The 22,075-nt window shown below is 38.3% G+C and overlaps 1 protein-coding gene across 4 annotated transcripts in view; it reads left to right on the forward strand.

Moving 5' to 3' along the window:
* LOC145777545 (uncharacterized) overlaps positions 1-21,819 on the forward strand; it is a 128,674-nt gene extending 106,855 nt beyond the window's left edge. Inside the window, exons 56-66 of one of the 4 annotated variants that reach the window (XR_014290329.1) lie at positions 3,858-3,929; positions 5,367-6,326; positions 7,907-7,975; positions 8,182-8,291; positions 13,022-13,220; positions 13,618-13,753; positions 14,607-14,740; positions 15,953-16,034; positions 19,963-20,131; positions 21,268-21,323; positions 21,363-21,819. Coding sequence is in view for 3 of the 4 variants with exons in the window: in XM_082588951.1 (XP_082445077.1) it covers positions 3,858-3,929; positions 5,367-6,326; positions 7,907-7,975; positions 8,182-8,291; positions 13,022-13,220; positions 13,618-13,753; positions 14,607-14,740; positions 19,963-20,131; positions 21,268-21,323; positions 21,363-21,373 (1,916 nt within the window). In the remaining variant the exon portion in view is untranslated. Of the gene's footprint in view, positions 1-3,857; positions 3,930-5,366; positions 6,327-7,906; positions 7,976-8,181; positions 8,292-13,021; positions 13,221-13,617; positions 13,754-14,606; positions 14,741-15,952; positions 16,035-19,962; positions 20,132-21,267 lie in introns of all 4 variants that reach the window. The other 3 variants (XM_082588951.1, XM_082588952.1, XM_082588953.1) reach the window with 3 other exon arrangements.
* Positions 21,820-22,075: the final 256 nt, after the last annotated feature.

Consider the following 22,075-nt stretch of genomic DNA (forward strand, 5'->3'; position numbering starts at 1 on the left):
GGTTTTAGGGAGTTTATTTTCTTATTATTGCCATGGCTACTGTAGGATACAATGACAACACAGCCGTTATGTGACAAAACAACTAAAATCTGTTAATTAGAAAATAATCCTGATTTTGAGTGTGACGTGTTCGTTGCGATGTTGTCAGTGATAACTTTAAGATGTGTCGACAACAGTTGATGGTCTGGCAGATAGCTCAGTTGGGTAATTGCCTGACATTGTGCGCGAAGAATCCTCTAGATCAGTGGTTCTTAAACTACGGCCAGCGAACTGATTTCATCCGGCCCGCCACGCAGTGGCTCCGAGAGGGGGGGGAAGTCGGGCCGGTTTCCCCCCTAGCAAAACATTGTAAAGGAAAAACGAGTAGTTTTTTGTTTTTGCACTTTTGAGGGGGGCCCATTTTTAGTACTAAAGTAAAAATGTACCAACTAAATAATCAACAAATTCTTAAATGAAGTGCGTAGTTCCAAGTATTTCTCAATCAATGTAAATGTCACTCTCGATGCTTCTCATCAAGAACAAATCAATTTCGTGTTAAGGTAGGCGATGTTGAACAGCTTCAAGACGTAAAATCTGAAGCTGAAATGATTTCTGTATCACTGAACGGTTTCGATTGTACTGATAGATTCAACTTGAAAACTGGCGCTGTGTTAGCTAAGCGGGAACTATTTTTGCTTGACAACTGAACCTTAACTTCAAAATCTGCGTTGGCCAGGCATAGGATGTTGTATCCAACATAAGTTATCTGTGAAAGTTAAAGGTATCAGTCCAAGCACGATTAAAGAAAGTAAATCCTGTATATTTTTTGTTTATGGATCATCATCATCATCAGTCATTATCTCCGCCTGCATCAGATTGCGCATCAACATGGGTTATTTGCTTCCAAGAGTGACGATTTTGAGCCAGCTCGCCCAGTGTCGCCAAGTTGAGTCCGGTCCATGATTGGATGTTGTCTTGCCATCGTTTTGGTTGTCTGCCACGTTTTCTTTTTCCTTCTGTGCAAACTTTGTTGATTCCGAATCGTGATCTTTTAATGTGGCCGAACAGTTTTAAAACTTTTGATTTTATTAACTTATTGCTGGAATTTGATGTAATTTTGTCATAGTTAAAAGATCTTCTGTTTTCGTGTGGTCAAGTAGCCTTTTGTTGGTCATGCTTCTCATGATGTGATTTGGAAGGTAGTGAGTTTTTTCTTTATTTGAGTTTTTTGTTTCTGGATGTTGTTGCTTAAATCTAGTTGGAATTCATAATGTTGCCTACAGACAGCGTTGTTCAAATGTCTTATCCTTTTTGGAGTAATTGATTATCTGTAAGCTTGTTGTGGCATCTTCAAAGTTATAGACCAGTCACAGAAGAATTTCTGAAAAATCTAAAGAAAGCTGTCCTATCATCTTGCAAAGAAAATTGACTTCGAGAATGTAATCAAGGCGGGGTGCAGTCAAACCCAATGCTTTACATTACCCTTTTGCAATTGGAGCTCTAAAGACGTTTCTTAAATGCATCAAGTTAGAACCAACAAGAGCTTGATCGGAAGCTGAGTCAATGCTAAAGTAGCCTACAACTAGCAGTTTTAAATTTGTGACTGCTTTGCATTATGTGGATTACGGTCCTAAACAAGATTCACTGATGAATTTAATGAAATTAAAGGAAGATGTAATCTAAGTAAGAAAAAGCTGAGAAGAGTAGGCTACTACTCGCAAGCTAAAGTTGCAGTGGCAATTATAGATTTAAAAGAAAATGACTTTGTTTTCCTGGGGACAGAACGCTTTTATAACTCCACTTAACTAGCTGAATCATTCGAAGGAAATGTATTCTACCGTACATTGCAAAGGATTCGATCGTTGTTGGAATTGACAAATGCATCAACAAACTTAAACATATCGTCGATGAGTTTGAAGTTCCATGAAAATTTCATCGTATGTCTGTTGTGCAGTTGCGGGCATGTGGGACAAATTTAAACCATTTGTAGGCTACAACAATGACATTTTTCAAGACATTTCGGATGAGTTGGTACTTTTGACAGAAATTAGTCACACAGCAAACTTCAGCTGCAAACCAGAACGAACCACCCCATAATCTCTACACATGGAATGATTGATTGCAACTTTCGAAAGGTTTTTCCAAATAATTTTGTTATGATTTTTTTTTGTGTTCCGGTAGCTACCTCCAACGGTTGTGCTTTGAGAACGTGGTTTCAGCAATTACTGAAATTTGTAAAGAATTGTTTGCGCTCCAGTCGGCTCCGCTCCGTTTGCGCTCCGCTCCATAGGTCTATGACTCAAAACCGATTGAAAAGCCTAACTAGGCATGTTGTGCATCAATTTAGACGTCGCAATATTTTATCATTTGATGCTGTGATCCGTAACTTTGCATTGCAAAAAGTCCAGAAAGGGTTGAATTAAATCAGGGATGTCTAAAGTCCGGCCCGCGGACCAACTCCGGCCCACGAAACGTTTTTGTATGGCCGCGCCTGTTGTAGGCTACAATGTGTTATTTTTGGCCTGCAGACACACAAAAATCATACAAATTCAACTTTCAGTTTTCAGAAAAATTATTGTGGCTGTTGGCCCGCGAACACTTATTATCAAGACTGGCTCGCGTGGGAAAAAGTTTGGACACTCCTGAATTAAATGCTTGGTTGAACTATTTTCGTTGCCTGTCGGCCTATTGTGTGTTTACAAAGCTTTCTAGACAAAATAGTTTGCCTCAATGGCATTTTTGCTGCAAGTGTAATCCAGTGATTATATATTGATGATTTTTACATTGAACGAAAGGAAAGTAGGCTAATTTCAGCTTCACACGAACATGCAATGCAATATTTGCTAAAAAATATTATGGGGCCCATTTTTCGTGTTGTTTCCCGACCAGTGCTGATTTCTCTCGGAGGCCCTGCCGCCACGTGGTGCAGAAATAACAGCTGCACTACAACTGTTAAGGAAAAAAGTTATCAAACTTTTTGTAAAGGACTGACGTTGCTGTTGAGCTACGCGCAACCTGCTAATGATTTTTCCATATTGTTTCTTTTTATGACATCACAAACTTTGTTGTTGAAAACACCAATGTTTCATCAGCACGATATCTCTGTTTAGGCAAATCATACCAGCCAAATTAGACATCATGAGCAGAAGGATTTGGACAGTACCAGTGCTAAATAATTAACTTTTTGGTTGCGTTGGTTGAAAATTTCAAACAGCCAACTGCCAGGATTAAGCTCTCAAAGAAGCTTTTTCAGTCCGAGGTTAAAGTTTCACCAGCCAAACAACACAATTAACAAAAAATGCTAAAACTTGTTTTTCGCATCTCTAGTAGCATTTTGATGTTAATCGCAGTGATTTTAACTTCTGTATATTGTCTCTACACATGGCCAACATTAAGCTGCAGCTTACTGCTATATTTTCTCACTCATATATAATTTATTTACGCTTATATCTCTTCAATCTACAATAATAAGACATTTGTACAAACGCAATAAATTCTGTTCATTGTAAAATAACTCCGTTTCGTATTCAAAGGTTTAATGTGTTTACCACCTCTAACTCAGCCGCATTGTCGCTACATCTCACCACCAGTGAAATGTGTTGGAGATTACTACAGATATTGTAATCAATCGCTCTTTCGTTCATGTTTCCAAAGCCATCTGTTGAAGCCTTCAGCTAAAACAATAAAAACCGTAACAGGGTTATGAGTGTTTTTATTCTAATGGCATCGCAAGTATTGCTTTCTTTATCAAACTATCAACCCGGTGAATGATCAACCACTGGCCGCATGATGAAAAATGACATGGAAAAAAAGTATTATTTTTGCGAAAAGGAAACTCATACGAGTAGATTGCAAATAAACGTTAAATGTTGTTGCAGTTCCAATTGTTGCCATAACAACCACTGTTGGTACACCTGAAGTGACGTCGGCGATTCAGGAACCAACCACAAGTAAGAACTGTTTTGTTTATCTGATCCATAGAAAAAAATTCAAAAGCAATAAATTGAGCCCAAATCCAGTAGGTCAAATCAGTACCTGGACATTTTGCCGAAAGACATTTTGCCGAATGGACATTTTGCCGAAACTCATTTTGCCGAAAAGACTAATTGCCGAAAGGACTAAATGCCGATTGGACAAATTGCCGAAATTATACAAATGTATTATTTATATGTATTATCATAACCTAATGACACATAAATATCATTCACAAACAAATTTCACACACAAATTATGTGCGACAGCGCGTAATTATCCGACAGAAGTGTTATATGTATCGATATTCTCCACAATGTGTTTTAGTCTATCGTTCACAACCTTATATTTTTTATTTGGTGGCGCCAATTGAACGCCAGCTGATAACTGCTCCAAGATTAGTTCGTTGTGCGATTGTTCCTTTATCAACTTTACTGTCAGTTGACGCATCGTAGGGTGTGTGATGGAGACTCGTTGGTCGAAAGCATGGTGCCATCCTTCGATGGAATTGTTAGTACGAGGAAGATCAAAATAATCACCAGTTCAAAGGCACTGCTTGCGTAGTAACGAGACTTGGTCTCGCTTCAAAGTAATTTTTAGGCTAACAATAGAAGCAAAGTAATTCTATTTCAAAGGCACTGCTTGCATAGTAACGAGACTTTGTGTAACTTCAAAGTAATTTTTTTCCAAATTGTTTCGGCAATTTGTCCATTCGACAATTAGTCCTTTCGGCAATTACTCCTTTCGGCAATTTGTCCATTCGGCAAAATGTCCTTCGGCATAACGTCCTTTCGCAAAATTGGTTTCGGCAAAATGTCTTTCGGCAAAATGTCCGCGCACGGGTCAAATCATACAAGATTTTTGTACGTTTGGTTAGTGATTGAGAAAACTACAGGACTGGCAATTTTTTCCTCTACTTCATGTCTAAATTTAAAGCATGGTGGGTGGTGTACTGGTGTTCTTCTTCGTCGTGTGAGCCTCTGGGGCCGAGAGTCTGTCCTTTTATCACCCCATATTCACGATGTTCCCGGACTACTGGAATCAGTCTTTGGTTTCATTATCCAAGACGCGCAGACCTTCCACTTTATTAGGTAGCTTGAAGATGGTACAATCATTGATGATGTGGTCTGCGGTATGTTCTTCAGCGCCACATTCACAAGAAAAGAAAGAGACCATTCTCCATTGGTGTATGGTTGAACGGAAAAGCCAGACACCCGTACCAACGGTAATTGTGCACCTATGCCTGTTTAGGTAGTGTCAGGCCGATGGAACGGGTGTCGGCTTTGAGAATGAACGAATAGAGTCAGTTGGTACTTGACTTCTATTCAGATTTCCATTTATGGGTGCTCATTTCATATCAATAATCTAATCTAAGACGTGTCGTATATACGTATGTTTACTACGTTTTTGAACAGGCGTTGAAGAGTCAACAACACCAGAATCAACAACATCAGAATCAACAACACCACAATCAACAACATCAGAACCAGCAACACAAGAATCAACAACACCAGAATCGACTCCAGAATCAACAATTCCAGATTCAACTCCAGATTCAATAACTCCAGAATCAACAACTCCAGAATCAACTTCAGAGTCAGCAACTCCAAAGTCAACAACTCAAGAATCAGCAGCTCCAGAATCAACTTCAGAGTCAGCAACTCCAGATTTAATTCCAGAATCAACATCACTAGAATCAGCTCCAGAATCAACAACTCCAGAATCAACAACTCCAGATTCAACAACTCCAGAATCAACAACTCCAGAATCAACATCACTAGAATCAGCTCCAGAATCAACAACACCAGAATCAACAACTCCAGAATCAACAACTCCAGAATCAACAACTCCAGAATCAACAACACCAGAATCAACAACACCAGAGTCAACAACACCAGAGTCAACAACACCAGAGTCAACAACACCAGAGTCAACAACACCACAGTCAACAACACCACAGTCAACAACTCCAGAGTCAACAACTCCAGAATCAACAACTCCAGAATCAACAACACCAGAGTCAACAACACCAGAGTCAACAACACCAGAGTCAACAACACCAGAGTCAACAACACCAGAGTCAACAACTCCAGAGTCAACAACTCCAGAGTCAACAACTCCAGAATCAACAACTCCAGAATCAACAACACCAGAGTCAACAATACCAGAGTCAACAACACCAGAGTCAACAACACCACAGTCAACAACTCCAGAGTCAACAACTCCAGAGTCAACAACTCCAGAGTCAACAACTCCAGAATCAACAACTCCAGAATCAACAACACCAGAGTCAACAACACCAGAGTCAACAACACCAGAGTCAACAACACCAGAGTCAACAGCATCTGAATCAACAACTTCAGGATCAACAGCAGGTAGATTTTTTGATGCAAGAGTATAATTTTGTAAACAAAATAATATTTATACTCGCTAGTAGAGAAGCCCATCAAGAAAAGTTTTACAGAATTCCTAAAATACAAACAAAATTACATGGAAACGTTGATATAGATCTGTTGCAGTTTCCACGTTTTCGAGTGATGTTATATTCAGTAAATCTTTTTAGTTGATAACATCTGTCTATCAATCTAGACTAGAGTGTTAATCAGGGATAGTGTTAATCAACGAATGTTTGGAATGAAAATTCTCAAGGTTTTGTGACTTTTGTTTGGGTTTTACAAAATAATTTCCTTGATTCTCTGAACAAATTTCACAACAAAGCCGACGACATTTCCAAGTATCGATAAACTGCGCACCAAAAGCAGCATATTCTATTGATTGGTTTGAAATATTATTGTCGCACTGAAAAAGCCTCTGATAGGTTAATTCTGTCAGATGTACAATCACACTGACGCGTCAATATACTGAAGCAACAAATCAATTCAAAAAAAGAATCCCTCACTAAACCTTTTAAACTCACGAAACCTCACAACATGTATCCTGGAACCCTAGCATTTTGCAGAACCAATATTAACCCACTGTTGTCATCTTTGCTGGAACACCGCTGAAATGAAGCCGTCGGTAAGGAGGGGAAATCTTACACTTGATGATTCTCTCATTTTCTTTGTAAAAAGTTGGAGACATGGTCAGAGATCCAATTTGGAATTTTTGCAAGCGAGTTTCCTGTCTTGTCCAAAGCAACTTATATGGTTATGCTCAAAATTGTAACCACTCCTTAACAGTAAGATCGTATTTCGCATTCATTTTCGCCCTCTAAAAACATAAGCAAAAGTGCATAACGCCTTGCAAAATTATCGCGAATGTTTGGTAGTTTCAAGTATTGCTGAAACACTTTGCAAAAACTTTATTATTGAGGCTAGATTTTAGCTGGCTCTTTTTCTGATGAATTTTTGGAAACTTATTGTAACTTTTAAATGTTTTCTTTTTTCACTTATTGAGTGCTACCAAGTTTACTCTTACGATTAAGAATCTATTATTTATTGTATAACAACAGCGTGAAAAATCCGAGCATTGACACTTGTGATTTTTTAATTATGATTTTCAATAAGTCAATTTAATTTAGCCTACCATTCTCTTAGATACGGCAAATAAATTTTGACTATGTTTGTACAAATCTTTGCAAAAATATTTTCTAGTCCGTGCCAAAATTTCTTGCTTCTAAAATTTCGAAAATTGTCCTTGCAATCCATCCCTGGTATAGGCTAAGCATGATCAAACAACAGAAAACTGACAAAGTCACTAACCGCAAAGCCCATTCCCTAGATGACGAGATTTAAATCACTGTTCAAGCGACACAATTGTAAGGCTTCTCAGAGTCGCATGAAGTTTAGTGGTAGGTGGTTACGAGCAATGCATCTGGGGGGTTCGATGCTGTCTCCCAAGTACAGTAATCTCAATTATTTAATGCACGTATGCAACTATAAAGTTATTTCAAGCCTCGGTTAAGTGACATAAACCCTCTCCTGATCCCTTCTTATCTTGTTAACTCTCCTTACAGTTTCAATGAGCACTTCTCCACCAATCAACTGCCCAGCCTACTTTTCATTCTACAATGGAAATTGTGTGGGTGAGTTGGTCATGTAATTTGATCAGATGTTTTTCTATACAAAATAATTTGTTTGGAAATCAATAAACTAACATTTGCTGACACAGCACTTGGTTTTATGTTGAGGAGCCACCTGCTAACCATTTGCACCATGCAGACACCACTGTAAACAACACCTGCTTCCACAATGTATTCCTGTGCTTTAATGGAACATTCTTTCATTGCAGAGTCGCAAGTTTTTGTCTTTAACATCACGTTTGATGTTCCATTCGATCCAACCCTCAACATTCCCACAAGTCCGGCAGCCTTGTTGTTCCAACAGCGATACATTAGTGTTGTAAGTAGCCTACACTTTGCAACAAAACCTTTATGAAGATAATACACTCTTTTTTACACTAATCAATGAAGCAGAACGAAAACGACTCAAGTCGTCTGTAACAATAACAATAGCAATACAATCAATAAAAGCATTAGGCTACGGCATAGACAAAGTCACAAAAGATTGAAACAAAACTTTGCGAAGGTTTTTGCTTCTAGGAATGCTATTTCGGCAATGCATATTGTGAAAGCCTTGTTTTTGTTCTTGAAGTTTTTCAAAGCAAGGACCTGTCGACAATGATCTAGTAGCAGACATTTTGAAGTATTTCAGAAGACAATCAAGAGGATTAAAGAATTTGTAAAATATCTTGTGGAAGGAGCAAAGAGTCGAACAAAATATAAAATTCCATTTCTTCGTTTCTTCTCTAATTTTCGTTTCTTCTCTAATTTTAACTTTAGCGTTGACTGATTTTTCATTTACCACGATGAAGCAGCCTAAAAGAACAAGCACGGTGTATTCTAGTAGGGTAACGTGTGCAATTAGTAGATTTAGAATGACAGCGACAATCTATTTTGTCAGCCTTCCCACAAATATTATGTCCCTGCGAAAGTCCTGATATTATGCCTCTGTAGGTTTTTATCTATCTGAAGCCCCAAGTGTAGGGTTTTAGCTACCTGAAACTGTCTTTTGGTTATTAAAGGGATAATTTAGTCTGTCTAGTCTAGGGGTATGATTAAGCTACCTACAAAAATTAAACAAGTTAAATGTAATATTTATTATTAATCAATTTTACAAGTTCTTATTCGGGAAATTGAGAAACATGTCTAACTCTAACCAATTCAGTTTATTGCGACGGGTGTCTAAAAAGCGACATTCTCCCGTCGTGAATTTTACCTTCTCGTTCTGGTGTTGTTTAGTCTGTTCTCTTGCTCTGAGTGTGAGCATTTTCAATTCCCCGCTTATTTTATAATATACCGGTAGTGCCTTTTTATCAATAATAGCCTATCGTGAGAGTTGTGAAAGCGAAACCGGTTACATAGTTATGTCTAGAGATGCAAAAAAACGTTTTTTTTTGTTTTTAAAAAAAAAACGAGCTCGTTTTTTTTTACTTTTTTTTTTTATTCATTTTTTTTTTGCTTTTTTGTTTTTTTTTACCTATTTTAACATTAAATGTCACAATATGTAGCAATTAGGGTAAACTCATTGCAATAACACAACAGGTTATTCATCTGAGGACTCTGATCTTGCATAACTACTTCGTAGCAGACAAATAGACTCTTACTGCATCAGATTTTTGTTAGTTTCATTAAATTTGTTCTTGTTCCCAAATAAAATAAGTTTTCATCTTTGATGTTTGTTTTGTATCTTTATCCTGCATTGTGGGAATATGGGTAAAACTTTATACTTGTCAGGAAAAGTATTCTGAAGCATTTATTCACTATGTGAACACTGAGCAGTGCTTAAAAACTCCACTAAGGAAATTTTCTTCTTTCAGGGTTGGTAGTTACTAGCAATAGTCAACATGGGTGGTGGACATTTGAAAGGAACATTAAACTAAACCTTTTCTGACAAATGCACTTACTTCTGACAGCTAAAAATATCAGTGATAAGATCTCTTGCATTATGTCACAAATGATCTGCAAGAAGCATCAATGACAAAGTGTCTAACACCTTACAACACACGAAAGGAATACTTCTGTTTCAACATTTATAAAGCATATACAACTATACATCGTTGCTAAGCTATCAGTTAAAAAACATGTTTAAACAAGCTAATATTGGCAACAGCTTGAATTAGTAAATTACCACAATCAAGGTAATATGTGTTCTGAATACTGCCATCCAGTGACGTAGTCAAGGGAGGTTTTGGGGGGTTTCACCCCCCCCTTTGGCACGTGTATGACGTCACGATATTGAGAAATGATGCTTTCAGTCTCTTTATGTCTCTAAAACAAAGTTTGCCTAATTTTAAACCAAACTGCATTAAAAGAGCGAGTTTTGCCAATACCAAACATTCAAATATCTCAGCCAGGAATTAGCAAGAAGAAAACATAGACCCTTAGCTTTATTTCCGAAAAATGCCAAAGAAAATATGATCTTATCTTTTTGCTATGCCACCGGACAGCGCTATTTTACAAGAATATGCATACCCACATTTTTGTTTAAAATGCTCTCAGAATGCACCAAATTCAAAGATTCAAAGTAATTTTTCAAAATTTTCTAAGAGAGGCCCCCCAGACCCCCCCCCCCCCCCGTTGGGTGTTGTCTTAGGCGAACACGCCGACGGGCTTCGCCCGCCGGCCGTCAAAACCCCTTCCCCTTCAAAAATTCCTGGCTACGCCACTGCAATGCCATCTTGTTTTTGCCAAAATTTCGTCAACCCATTGACTGTGTACAAAAATAACCAGTATACCGGTATACCGGTATACTAACATCGTAGGCTAACTTCCATAAAGGGCACTTCCATAAAAGGAAAAAGAAATTAACTCATCTACATTATGTCATGTATCAAATTGCATTAATTAAATGTTTGTCAGGTCTACTGCCACAAACATGCCTGAGAATGAAAAAGAAAGTGAAACAACGTAGGCTTATAGGGCTATGCAAAAACATATTATCCTGCTGCCAAGCACACACACTTAGGAATTGCTGCAAATTGTAAAAAAATTGCAACTTTTCCAGAAAAATAAAAAAAACAAAACAATAAAAACAAAAAACGCGTTTTTTTTTTTAAAACACGTTCTTAAAAAAAAAAACGGTTTGTTTTTTTTGCATTTACATCTCTGGTTATGTCGCTTTAGAAATACAGATGTGGTAAGCTAAATTCCATGAGAGTGGCATTTGTGAACAGGAAGCGTGACTTAAGTTCCGTGAGAACAGAATTTAGGTTTTGAATTTGCAGCGTTGAAATGCATTTTGCAATTCTGATAAGTTTCGGTTAAATAAAATTAATTTGCGTTCTTCTGGTGACTATTTACTAGGTTACCTCGTGATGTTAAAGATGTTAACTAGCTTTTTTTTCCGACGTTTCGTCAGTCAGCACGACTGACTTTATCAAGGTGGCTTTTTTTTTTTTTTTCGGTTAAATGTTATCAAAATTTAAATTTGTTAGTTAAAAACATGGTACATGTTACACCTCAACTACATAGCCTACGAAATCGGAGTGTCTAGGGAGCTGACTTTGTTCAGCCCCCATTTTATGGAGATGCCTCAACGTGGTGTAGAGGTGAACCCAGGCTGAAAACTAGGCTCACTCCTAGCAACTCCTGGGGCTAATTGACACACGTAAAAGTCCCCAACGGCAATCTTTTGGCGGAGGAGGGCAGTGTCTGACGGGCAGGCATCCTGTAAGGCGGGCCTCGATGAACAGAGCACCCGGCAGCCCGTTGCAACCAGCTCCCCTGAAGCTGCACGTTTCAATATAATTGGACATGGAGCTGGCCAAGAGTGTGTGCGTAGCCCTCGCGTAGTTACGACCACCCATGGCCACCTAAAGATACGGCCTGATTTGTCACATTTTTCAGAAATTTCCAGGTTTTTTTAACTTTGGGCGAACGTTTAAATAACTTTTTCTAAAAATTAGATTTTTACGCTTTCTTTATTCTTTTCCCCAGATGACACAATAAGTTTTAACATCTTCACATGTTCAAAAACAAAGAAAACTTGATTTCGAAGATTTTAGTCAGACTGTTAATTTTCAATAACAGTCTGATTTTGCGTTTTTCAACTTACTTTTTCTCATTTGCTACTGCTTCCACAAGGAAACAAAAAAGTTTTATGTCATTAGGAAACCGCAAAAAGTAAAAACATCTCAAAAAATGTCAGTCAAGCACTAGCAGTAGCTGTAATCAAAATCTGCAAAATGTGACAAATCAGGCCGAATCTCCAGGTGGCCATGGACCACCTTAAACAACCATACAAGCGAATGGCTTCTGTCTCAATTTGGGCCTGGACCAAACAAAGCCCAATGGCGATGATATCACCGGTTACGGGGGCAGGCTTGGTAGAGTTGGAAGCCTCCAGCCCGGTTTTACACACCTCAACCATGCAAACATTGATCTGGATTCATGGGAACAACTTGCTAGTGACAGATCACTCTGGAGAAAAAGAACTAGGGAAGGCACGGAAGTTTTCGAAAAGACAGGATACAAAAAGCCCAAGAAAAACGAAACATTAGAAAAGAAAAATCAAAACTACCACGCCTCCATCCCTCCATACAATGTGCCTTTTGCTCACGTCTTTTCCATCATAGACTAGGCCTCCAATGCCACATACGACATCACCATCCAAAGCCAAATTCGATTTGAAGACAAACCAATTGCAATTGCAATTGATCACTCTCGGCATCACCTTCCTGCATACAACGTGTTAAGGTTATAGATTGCCAAGACTGAGTATCACTGTTGAAAAGATCAAATCGTTTATAGACAAGCGACAGTGGTAGCTTGTCGTCAATGTATTTTAATGGAGTAATAGTCTGGAGAGGTACAGTGGTACACTGAGTGTCCTGAAGGAAGTTAGAGACTGTTAGTGATGGCAAGCCGCTTTACATATTTCTGCTGGGACAAGTCTTGTTTCACATGTAAGCACTGTAACGGAATGGAACAAAAAAGGTCACTTGTCGCATTCTTAGTATTGTAGTCTACTTTAAAAATACTCAACAGGCTGCTTGTTATTATACTTGCACAATGCACATGCACTTTTACTTTGCTTTTTAACACCACGTGCATAAACCTTCTTCCATGCAGATTGCTTTCTTGGGAAATAATTTCAACTTTAATGTGATCGCCATCGTAAACTTCTTCTTCAAAGAAGGAAGCACAATTGTCACTGCTAACGTCACACTTACCAACGTCACTGACACCACGATGACGCAACAAAACATAGAAAATGAAGTAACAAGCGGACGATTATCAAACTTTAATGTGACAGGAGTTGGAATTGAAGGTGAGATGATTGATTTTACTTTTATTTATTTGACGTCATGAGTCCTTGATTGCATTGTTGGGTCTCAATTTATTGGAAGATATGTGAACAACCACTGTTCGATGGAATGACAATAAAATTCGTTTACTGCTGCAAATTATCTCCATTGGTTTGTGTAACAAGATCTCGCAACGTCTGCCACTACATTATGCTTTCAAACATGTTGTATTTTTTTATGGCTATCCACAGTTTAATCCTTTGCAAAAGCACTGCCTCTTCACGCGGTATTAAAACTATTTTTTAGCTTGCTTTGTTTTACATGTTGTTTTTGTGAATATGAATATATTTGTGAAATGCAAATGAATGTACAAAATAAAATATCGCACTACACTTGGTGTAATGGTAAAATTTATTTCAGATTTTAACGAGTGCCAGGCAAACACTGATGATTGCCCAGAATACTCTGACTGTGTGAGCACAATGTCGTACCCTGGCTTTGAGTGCAAGTGCAAAGGTGGATTCCGGGACAAGAACTCAACGAACCCTGGAAGGATGTAAGTTGGTTTGATGGTTTGGTTTTGAATCTTTATCCTCAAACTGACAAAGCCTTGATTGGTTACTTCTGGTAGTTTCACATACTTGTAGAGGCTTATGACGCAGGGCCGGTTACCGAGATTGACAGAGTGAAGTTTCCGATTGTTGAAGTGTTATTGCCGGGGAATTATGCCATTCACTTAGTGCCGCTGAATAGAGAGCAGTCCTGAAATACTTTGCTCAAACTCACACCCCAAGAGTCGAACCAGCGTCACTTGATATTGAGTCGAGCGCTTAGCCATTGAGCTAACTGTATAAAGCAGATCTCATCACGATGACGTGTTGAGTGTTGATTGGAGGAAATTAAAATGACCAGATTCTGCACCTTACGTATCTTGTCCAGCCAGCTCTTGGCCAGCCTTACGTATCTTGTCCATGTTAGACCATGAGTCCAGCATTTTCAAACAAGATAGCAAACTCCTTGGTAAATGAAAGAACCGGTTGTTTGCAGTAATCTGCAGTTATGTGAGAAAAATGTAGGTTTTTAAAATTTACTCCCCAAGAATGCGTCAACTGTTGAGTTTGGTGACTGTCGATCGATATGGGTTTATTTTGTATCACAAGTATCAAAAAACTTAACGCTGCAATCCAATGCTTATGCATATGATAAAAATTAAAAAGTTTAAAGAAAAAAGCTATACATGCTTCAATTAAAAAAGTTTTGAAAGTAAAAATGCATTGGAGCGATTGTTGATGATTCCGTGTCATGTTGTTATTTTTATTCGAATGTTGAACCTGGGCGTGCACTCACAATTATCCTATTGAGTTTGATACTCAACGGTTATCACGATTAACGAGTAATGCATTGGCTAGATGTGAGGAATCGTGTACGTTGGATGGGGCCAGTTACTGTCTGAACGGAGCAACCTGCAGAAGCGTGATGGAATCTGGTGATCCCATTTGCCAGTGTACGACCTGGTACACCGGGAACCGCTGTGAAGCCACCAGTAAGTAACTTGCTTTTTGTTTGGTTTACCGACATTCCTTGCACCAGCTATGGCTGACTCCCATGAGATATACAACTCCCTCACGAAACTAATCGCTATGAAAGACGAGAACTTTGTGCCACGATGCAGAAGAATGGATGACTTGCTTGACTCTCTGTCAATCAAGTGAAAAACATGTTGTTGTATTCAACATGATAATTGGTATTCAAGTCTAAACGGTTCGCAATTGAACAGACAGGAACACCATTCTAGAACGCTGAAACATAAAGACATAAATAAAAAAGCTGAAAATACATAATAGTGTTGTTTGTTTGGCTAAACCAATATTCTACACAAAACATTTAGGCCTAACTTAATGTAAAACGAAACAAAATCCAAAAAAGAACAATGCATTGGAATGAACAATCATTTCAATTGAAAGACATTGTGCTGAGTCTATAATTGGTTAGTCTGAGTAGTTCTAATCATCCTGTTTCGAATGTCAAATAAAGAAATTCGCTTTTTGTCGAAAACAAAATAAAAAACAAATTCTCAAAACATGACGTTCTGAAATTGATTGATTGAAACTTTATCCTCGGACTGAGAAAGCTTCTTTGAGAACTTAATCCTGGCAGTCTCGCATACGTGTAGAGACTTTGAACCACTGACGCAGGCCCGGTCACTGAGTAAAGTTTCCTCTTGGTGTTGACGTGTAGTTGTCTTTGAAGCTATACCATCATCCAGGTGCCACTGAATGGAGAGCAGTCCTTGAAATGAGTTGCCCACGTCGAGACTGGAATTAATCCATTCTTTTAAATACTTTGTAATAATTTTGTTTCAAACAAACTACTTTATTGCTCGTCCACACATCGAATACATTGCGAACTGTGCCGCACCTTTGTACAGTAGCCTACTATGTTTGATAGCCACTTGTTTATTCCACTAGAACTTGATTGTTTGTATTCTCACGTGCAATGCCGAACCAGCCACTTTGAAAGCTGTGGAAGCTATCTTGCTGCCGGATGAAAACAGTTTTACTTTTGTCTATTTCGAAAATCTGCAGAACAACGCAAGCCAACTTTTTCAACATTTCAAGTCCACAGATGTAGTTGTAGTTAGTTTGTTGTTTGCACTTGAGAAGGAGGCAAAATAATATCTTCCTGTCTCTTTACTACGCTGGTTCTCTATAAATTGGAAAGGGTTTGATGATCGATTTTAATGTTTTCGTTTCAGATTCCCAGCTAATTGGCATCACTGTTGGTGTCGTTATCGCTTCTTTCATCCTTCTGCTTATAATAGCAGTCGTCCTATACAAGTAAAACTGAACTGAACTTACATGCTTGGCTGCAAAATGTTACTGCGACCACATATCGTTCTAACACCGTGCTCTTTTTTTGCAACATAGTTAACATCAACTTTTTAGCATGAACGCATTTTAATTTTTTTTAATGTTTCTGCAACGGCTATGTAGCATATTTTTCACAGTAGAATTGATATTAATTGTTGCATGGCACCAAGTGCCTCATCCATTTGGCACCATACGCTCATTATCAGCTTTCGCCTGGCATTTATTGGGGCCACGTGAAGCAATGTCACTCAAAGCCATGTTTCATTGTCAGCTACAAGATGCTTTCAAACATACAAGAATGTTAGAATTTACATGTTAATATTCATTTAGCTTAGGTCAGAGGTTCTCACCGGGAGTTCGTTTCGTATGTAAATGGGTAAATAAACTACAGAAAGACGACAGAAAGAAAGTTTATCTGACTAAACTGATGATGGATGTACAGATAGATAAGTTTGCATACAATCTCAGCTCGTGGGTGTTCATTTATTTGTTGAAAGTCGGCAGGGGGTGATCGAGAGTAAACAAGTTAAGACCTGAAAATTGAATGAGGCTGTTCACCAAGCAGTTAGTTAAATAACATGATGCGTTCTACTGGTGCAAATTAAGCTAAACTATCAGACGATGTATACAGTAAGAATCTGTTTTTAATCCGACGTTTCGTCAATCAGACACGACTGACTTCTTCAGGGAGCTAGACCAGGAAGTGACTACCTGTCTATCATGGCAAAACACAGGACCATGTTGAAAGGCAGGCAGTCGGAAGCCGTGGCCAAGTGGTTAGCGCGTTGGGCTCGCAGTCGAGAGCCTGGATGTTCGACTCCAGCCACCCGCACTTGCTGTTGTTTCTCTGGGCAAGAAACTTAACGATAATTGCCTCTACCTAGTGATCGATTTCGAGTAATGGATAGTACCAAATTTAAGTCATAAGTAAAGTAGACAACCGGAAACAGACATTGCCGTCGGCTGCAGCGTGGGTCAGGTGTATGTCGGAAGACGTACACCGATGCATAGCGCTCAAGTCCGCTTTCCTGCAATGCAGGATAAAGACAAACAAACAAACAAACAAAAAATCAACTAAACATGCAAAATGAAAATTCAACTTCTAGACAAAAAAATTATCTCGCGCAAACTTTGAACTAGAAAAAGAGGTTTAAATGTTAACGATCAACAAGAAACTAAACTACGGCAGAGGAGAGTGAGCGGCATGAGCCATCATGAATCGAATTGTGTAAGCACTACTTCACAGTTTACAATCAGCATGAGACCAATTTATAAATGTCAAATCATCATCATTTCGTTCCTCCCTCGTATGGAGGGTTGGATACAATGCGCCATTGTTCTCGACCATGAGCTGTGCGTACTGCACTTTCATAACTTAATGAATGAATGTCGAATAAGCACTTACAGTAGTTTTTGTAGATAGCAGGAAAAGAGATGCCATTATTGCAATTCATTGCATGAGGCTTTTGATTGATAAACCAACTTTCAAAAAACATTCGCTTTTTATAATCACTTTCAACTTTTAGAATTTTAGAATTGCTCCAAGTTATTTTATGATCTGAAGTGATGGCATGCAAGGAGCAGAATGTTCAGGGCGTTGATATTTGAAAGCTCTTTTGTGTTCATTAATGCGAGATTTAAGATCTCGTTTTGTTTGGCCAACATAAATTAAATTGCAATCATCACAAGAAACTTGGTACACTAAACCTGAGATTTCGCTTTTGTTTCAAGGGGTCTTTTAAAAACGACAAAAATTTACTTAATGTCAAGAAAGCTTTCAAAGCGACTTTTACACCAATTTCATTTAAGTTACGCCGAATTTGTTCAGAAAGTCCCTTAACAAGTTAACAAGTTCATTAACAAGTAACAAGTCCAGTAACTCTCTTTACAAATCAAGTTAAGACCTCTGATTCAAGAGAAATTTTAATTTCAACAAGTCTTGTTTTCTATGGCTAGCTTTTCAAATTTGCCAAAATGTGATCTTTTTTCTTGTTCGATCAACCATAATTTTTGTTGAGCGTTTATGCATGACCACATTCCAATTGAACTCTCAGGATGAAGCAAGCATTATTCCATACAATCATCTTTTTGACTTGTAACTTTAATGCATTTAAAGCAACCCAGTAACGGAAGTCTTTTTGTTGATGCTCGATATGTACAAAGTGGAGTTTTGGAATTCCACCTTTACACTTAACCACAACACAACATACATCCAGCCCATACATCAATTATAACGTATATCAGAAATTTAATAGAACTTGACGTTTTTAACTATTGCAAGATAATTATAAGTGTTATGTAGGTCTATGTAGAAAGTCTATATAAAAGGGATTTGTGTTTAAAAGTGACATACATTTTCACTCAATGAAACGAATAAAAAACTCCATGGCCAAACGTTTTTGAAAGGTTTGTAAGCACTGTGCATATCATTAGGTCAACCAACACGAGCTGCACAAGCTCTTGTAGTTCATAGGCTATTGTAATTATTTAAACACCTCTCGTCAAATTAAAAGCTAGCTGTCTTCACACGAGTTAGCTTGTACCTACCTGTGACTGTGAGTGTTCACCACCACCGTTCATGTAGTAACACCTCACATAGCAACATCTCATGTAGTAACACCTCATGTATCAACACCTCATGTAGCAACACCTCACATAGCAACACCTCATGTAGCAACACCTCACATAGTAACACCTCATGTAGCAACACCTCATGTATCAACACCTCATGTATCAACACCTCATGTAGCAACACCTCACATAGTAACACCTTACGTAGCAACACCTTGCATACCAACACCTCATGTATCAACACCTCATGTATCAACACCTCATGTATCAACACGTCATGTAGCAACACCTCACATAGTAACACCTTACGTAGCAACACCTCGCATAGCAACACCTCATGTAATAACACCTCATGTATCAACACCTCATGTAGCAACACCTCATGTAGCAACACCTCATGTAGTAACACCTCATGTATCAACAGCTCACATAGTAACACCTTATGTAGCAACACCTCATGTAGCAACACCTCACATAGCAACACCTCATGTAGTAACACCTCATGTATCAACACCTCACATAGCAACACCTTACGTAGCAACACCTCATGTAGTAACACCTCACATAGCAACTCCTCATGTAGTAACACCTCATGTATCAACACCTCATGTAGCAACACCTCACATAGCAACATCTCATGTATCAACACCTCGTGTAGCAACACCTCACATAGCAACACCTCATGTAGTAACACTTCACATAGCAACACCTCATGTATCAACACCTCATGTATCAACACTTCATGTAGCAACACCTCATGTTGCAACACTTCACATAGCAACACCTCATATAGCAACCCTTGATCTGTTACAGTAAACTGTTGCAGTAAGTTTTGAACTAGAAGTTCAGTTGTTCGGTTTGAAACAACTGGTGCTTGGAATAGAACAGAGTCGTGTTCAAGATTAGATGATCCAATCCTGGCGGTTATCCGTCTATATAATTTACCTGACATTGTGTGGGAGGATACGTCAGACTGTGTTAAGATTCTTTTTCTGGAGATTACTCGCGCTAGTTTTGCTTTTTAACAAAACTAACTAAACTTTGTTGCTGTGCTTCAAGAACTAACTGCAACAATGTCATTCGCTGTGGAAATGTAGGCCTAAGATGCAAAGATGCTCCTCGTGAAATTGTTTGTTTATTAATATCATGATCAAACATGACTTGATTTCTGATTAATGTCAATAGAAATTTACATTTTAAAACTTATGTTTTCAACCTGAAAGGCTGTGCTTTGTCTTCAGATTTTAATGAAATGATCTATAAACACATCTTAACAATGTTGTTTTCCTCATCAATAAAAATTGTTCAATTGCGCTTTTTGCAGATTCGTCTATCGTGGCAGCCATAGCGGTCGGCGTCGTAGCCATGTTGTTACTACTGGTTATGGTCATCCTTATAGTGATAGCCTACCAAAGAAAACGTCAGAAGACGATCAACCTCTTGCGTAGTGGACCAAGAAAGAGGGCCAACAAAATGAGCAATGACAAATACAAGTAAATAAGTTTATATAGCCTGATATTTTATAGAAAATTCTCGTACTAGCTTTCGATCAGATGAAGGAGCAAATGTTTGTACAAGTGGACGGCAAAGACGAAAATTTTCTCGTCCATGATCGGCACTGTGTCGATCTGACAGTCGCCTGTACCGCGTACCAAGCGTCACCTGCTTTAAGTCGCACAGCACAGGACGAATGGTGACAGAGTTTCTTTCTACCAGACGACCACCTGAAGTTCTGAACAACGCAGGTTTCGACGCCTTCAACATGACGGCCTTCCATAATCGGTCTGTGCTCTTTTTCTGTTTGACATGTAAAACCCACAACCTTCTAAACACGGCATTCGCAAGTTGCGTCTATGCTGATAATGCAGCAAAATTACATCTGCCAAAAGATTAGGAAAGTTTAGAAGTAATTTGCACCAAGACATGTCGACACTTTTTACCTTCAGAAATGTTTTTCTCCCCAAAAGCAAATATCTTAAGTCCATAACTGGCTCACATGCTGACACCAATTGGAACATCAGCAATATATCTCGTCACGCAGCCGCTGTGTGTACGCTGACTACCTAGTTCTACACCAGGCCTACACTTATCAACAAGAAGAACTATCCTTTGCTGCGGCATGCTAACGTTGTTGTAATGTTTGTACAATGTAATCGTCGAATAGGAAATGTCTTCAAGATAAGAAAAAGTAACATCCTTTTTTTACAATTTATGACAACTGAACCAAAACCTTCACTAAAACTATAACAATTATTAAGTAAAAGTAACTGTTAAGTAATAATTGGCAAAGGAATAAGATTTTTGATCATGCAATACTGTCTATCACATCATACAGTACTGTCTATCACATACACATAGAGAGAGAGAGATGTTTTTTCATTTGTCTTTCCAGCACGAAAAAAATTGCATAATCACACAAATACAACACTTATGCTGTATAATGCAGAAAGAACTGGCAGCACCGAATAAGCGGTTTCTCAGTCCATGTGCTGCCTATCATTCAGTAACAGACGACCGTTTGAAATACAACCGAGCAACGTCATTAAAGTCATTGATACAGTATGACGGAGTATCCGGTCATAAGCAGCAAACAATCGATGCAATTGATAAAATGTTTTATTCCTCGCAGAGTGTCCGAGACAGATGAAGAATCAAGCGTTGGCTCCAGTAACTTCACCGGTCATGATGCTAACTGACGTTGGCTCCAGTAACTTCACCGTCATAATGCTAACTGACGACTTAGTTTTGCTGGGATCATCTACCGATGTCTCCCAAGATTATTTTATTTTTCCTTTTGCTTTCTTTTTCTGTCGCTTTTTTGCAAAATAATCAACTCAACGTTTTACAGAACAAAACTAAGTTCCCTCTGTCACATCATTTTGAATTGTAGTCATCGATAAATTTACTTGTATTTGTGTCATAAATATTATTAGTTACGATACTTTGCATTTTATAAACTAACATATTAGAAACTTTGTGTCAAACGATTTTAGTTTTGGAACATTTTGATGTTTTAACTAAATGCATTACCTTTTGAAAGCAAAGAGAATAATTTCAAATTCTTTTATTGGTAAATTATTCAGAATGCACAACCTGGTATTGCATAACCTTGCATTGCACAACCTGGCATTGCATAACCTTGCATCGTCTTTGGGAAGCTTCAAGCTACAAGTCCTTTTGTTTGCCCACAATCAATGTTACTGTTTGTGTTTAGATTATGAAATATCAACAATGTATTAGAAGCAGTTTAGGCTAATCCACCGACCATCAAGACTCCCAACTTGTACATACCCGACACACTACCTTGCTTGCTCTTTCTTTCTCTAATAAACTTTTGCATCACAACATGGTGTGAAATTATTAAGAATATACGCTCAAGATAGACGACCCCGATCTATAGGAGGCATATTCGAAATCAAAATCTAGGATCTTTTGGG

The sequence above is a fragment of the Aplidium turbinatum genome, chromosome 9 (assembly GCF_918807975.1).
Source record: "Aplidium turbinatum chromosome 9, kaAplTurb1.1, whole genome shotgun sequence".
NCBI lineage: Eukaryota > Metazoa > Chordata > Ascidiacea > Aplousobranchia > Polyclinidae > Aplidium > Aplidium turbinatum.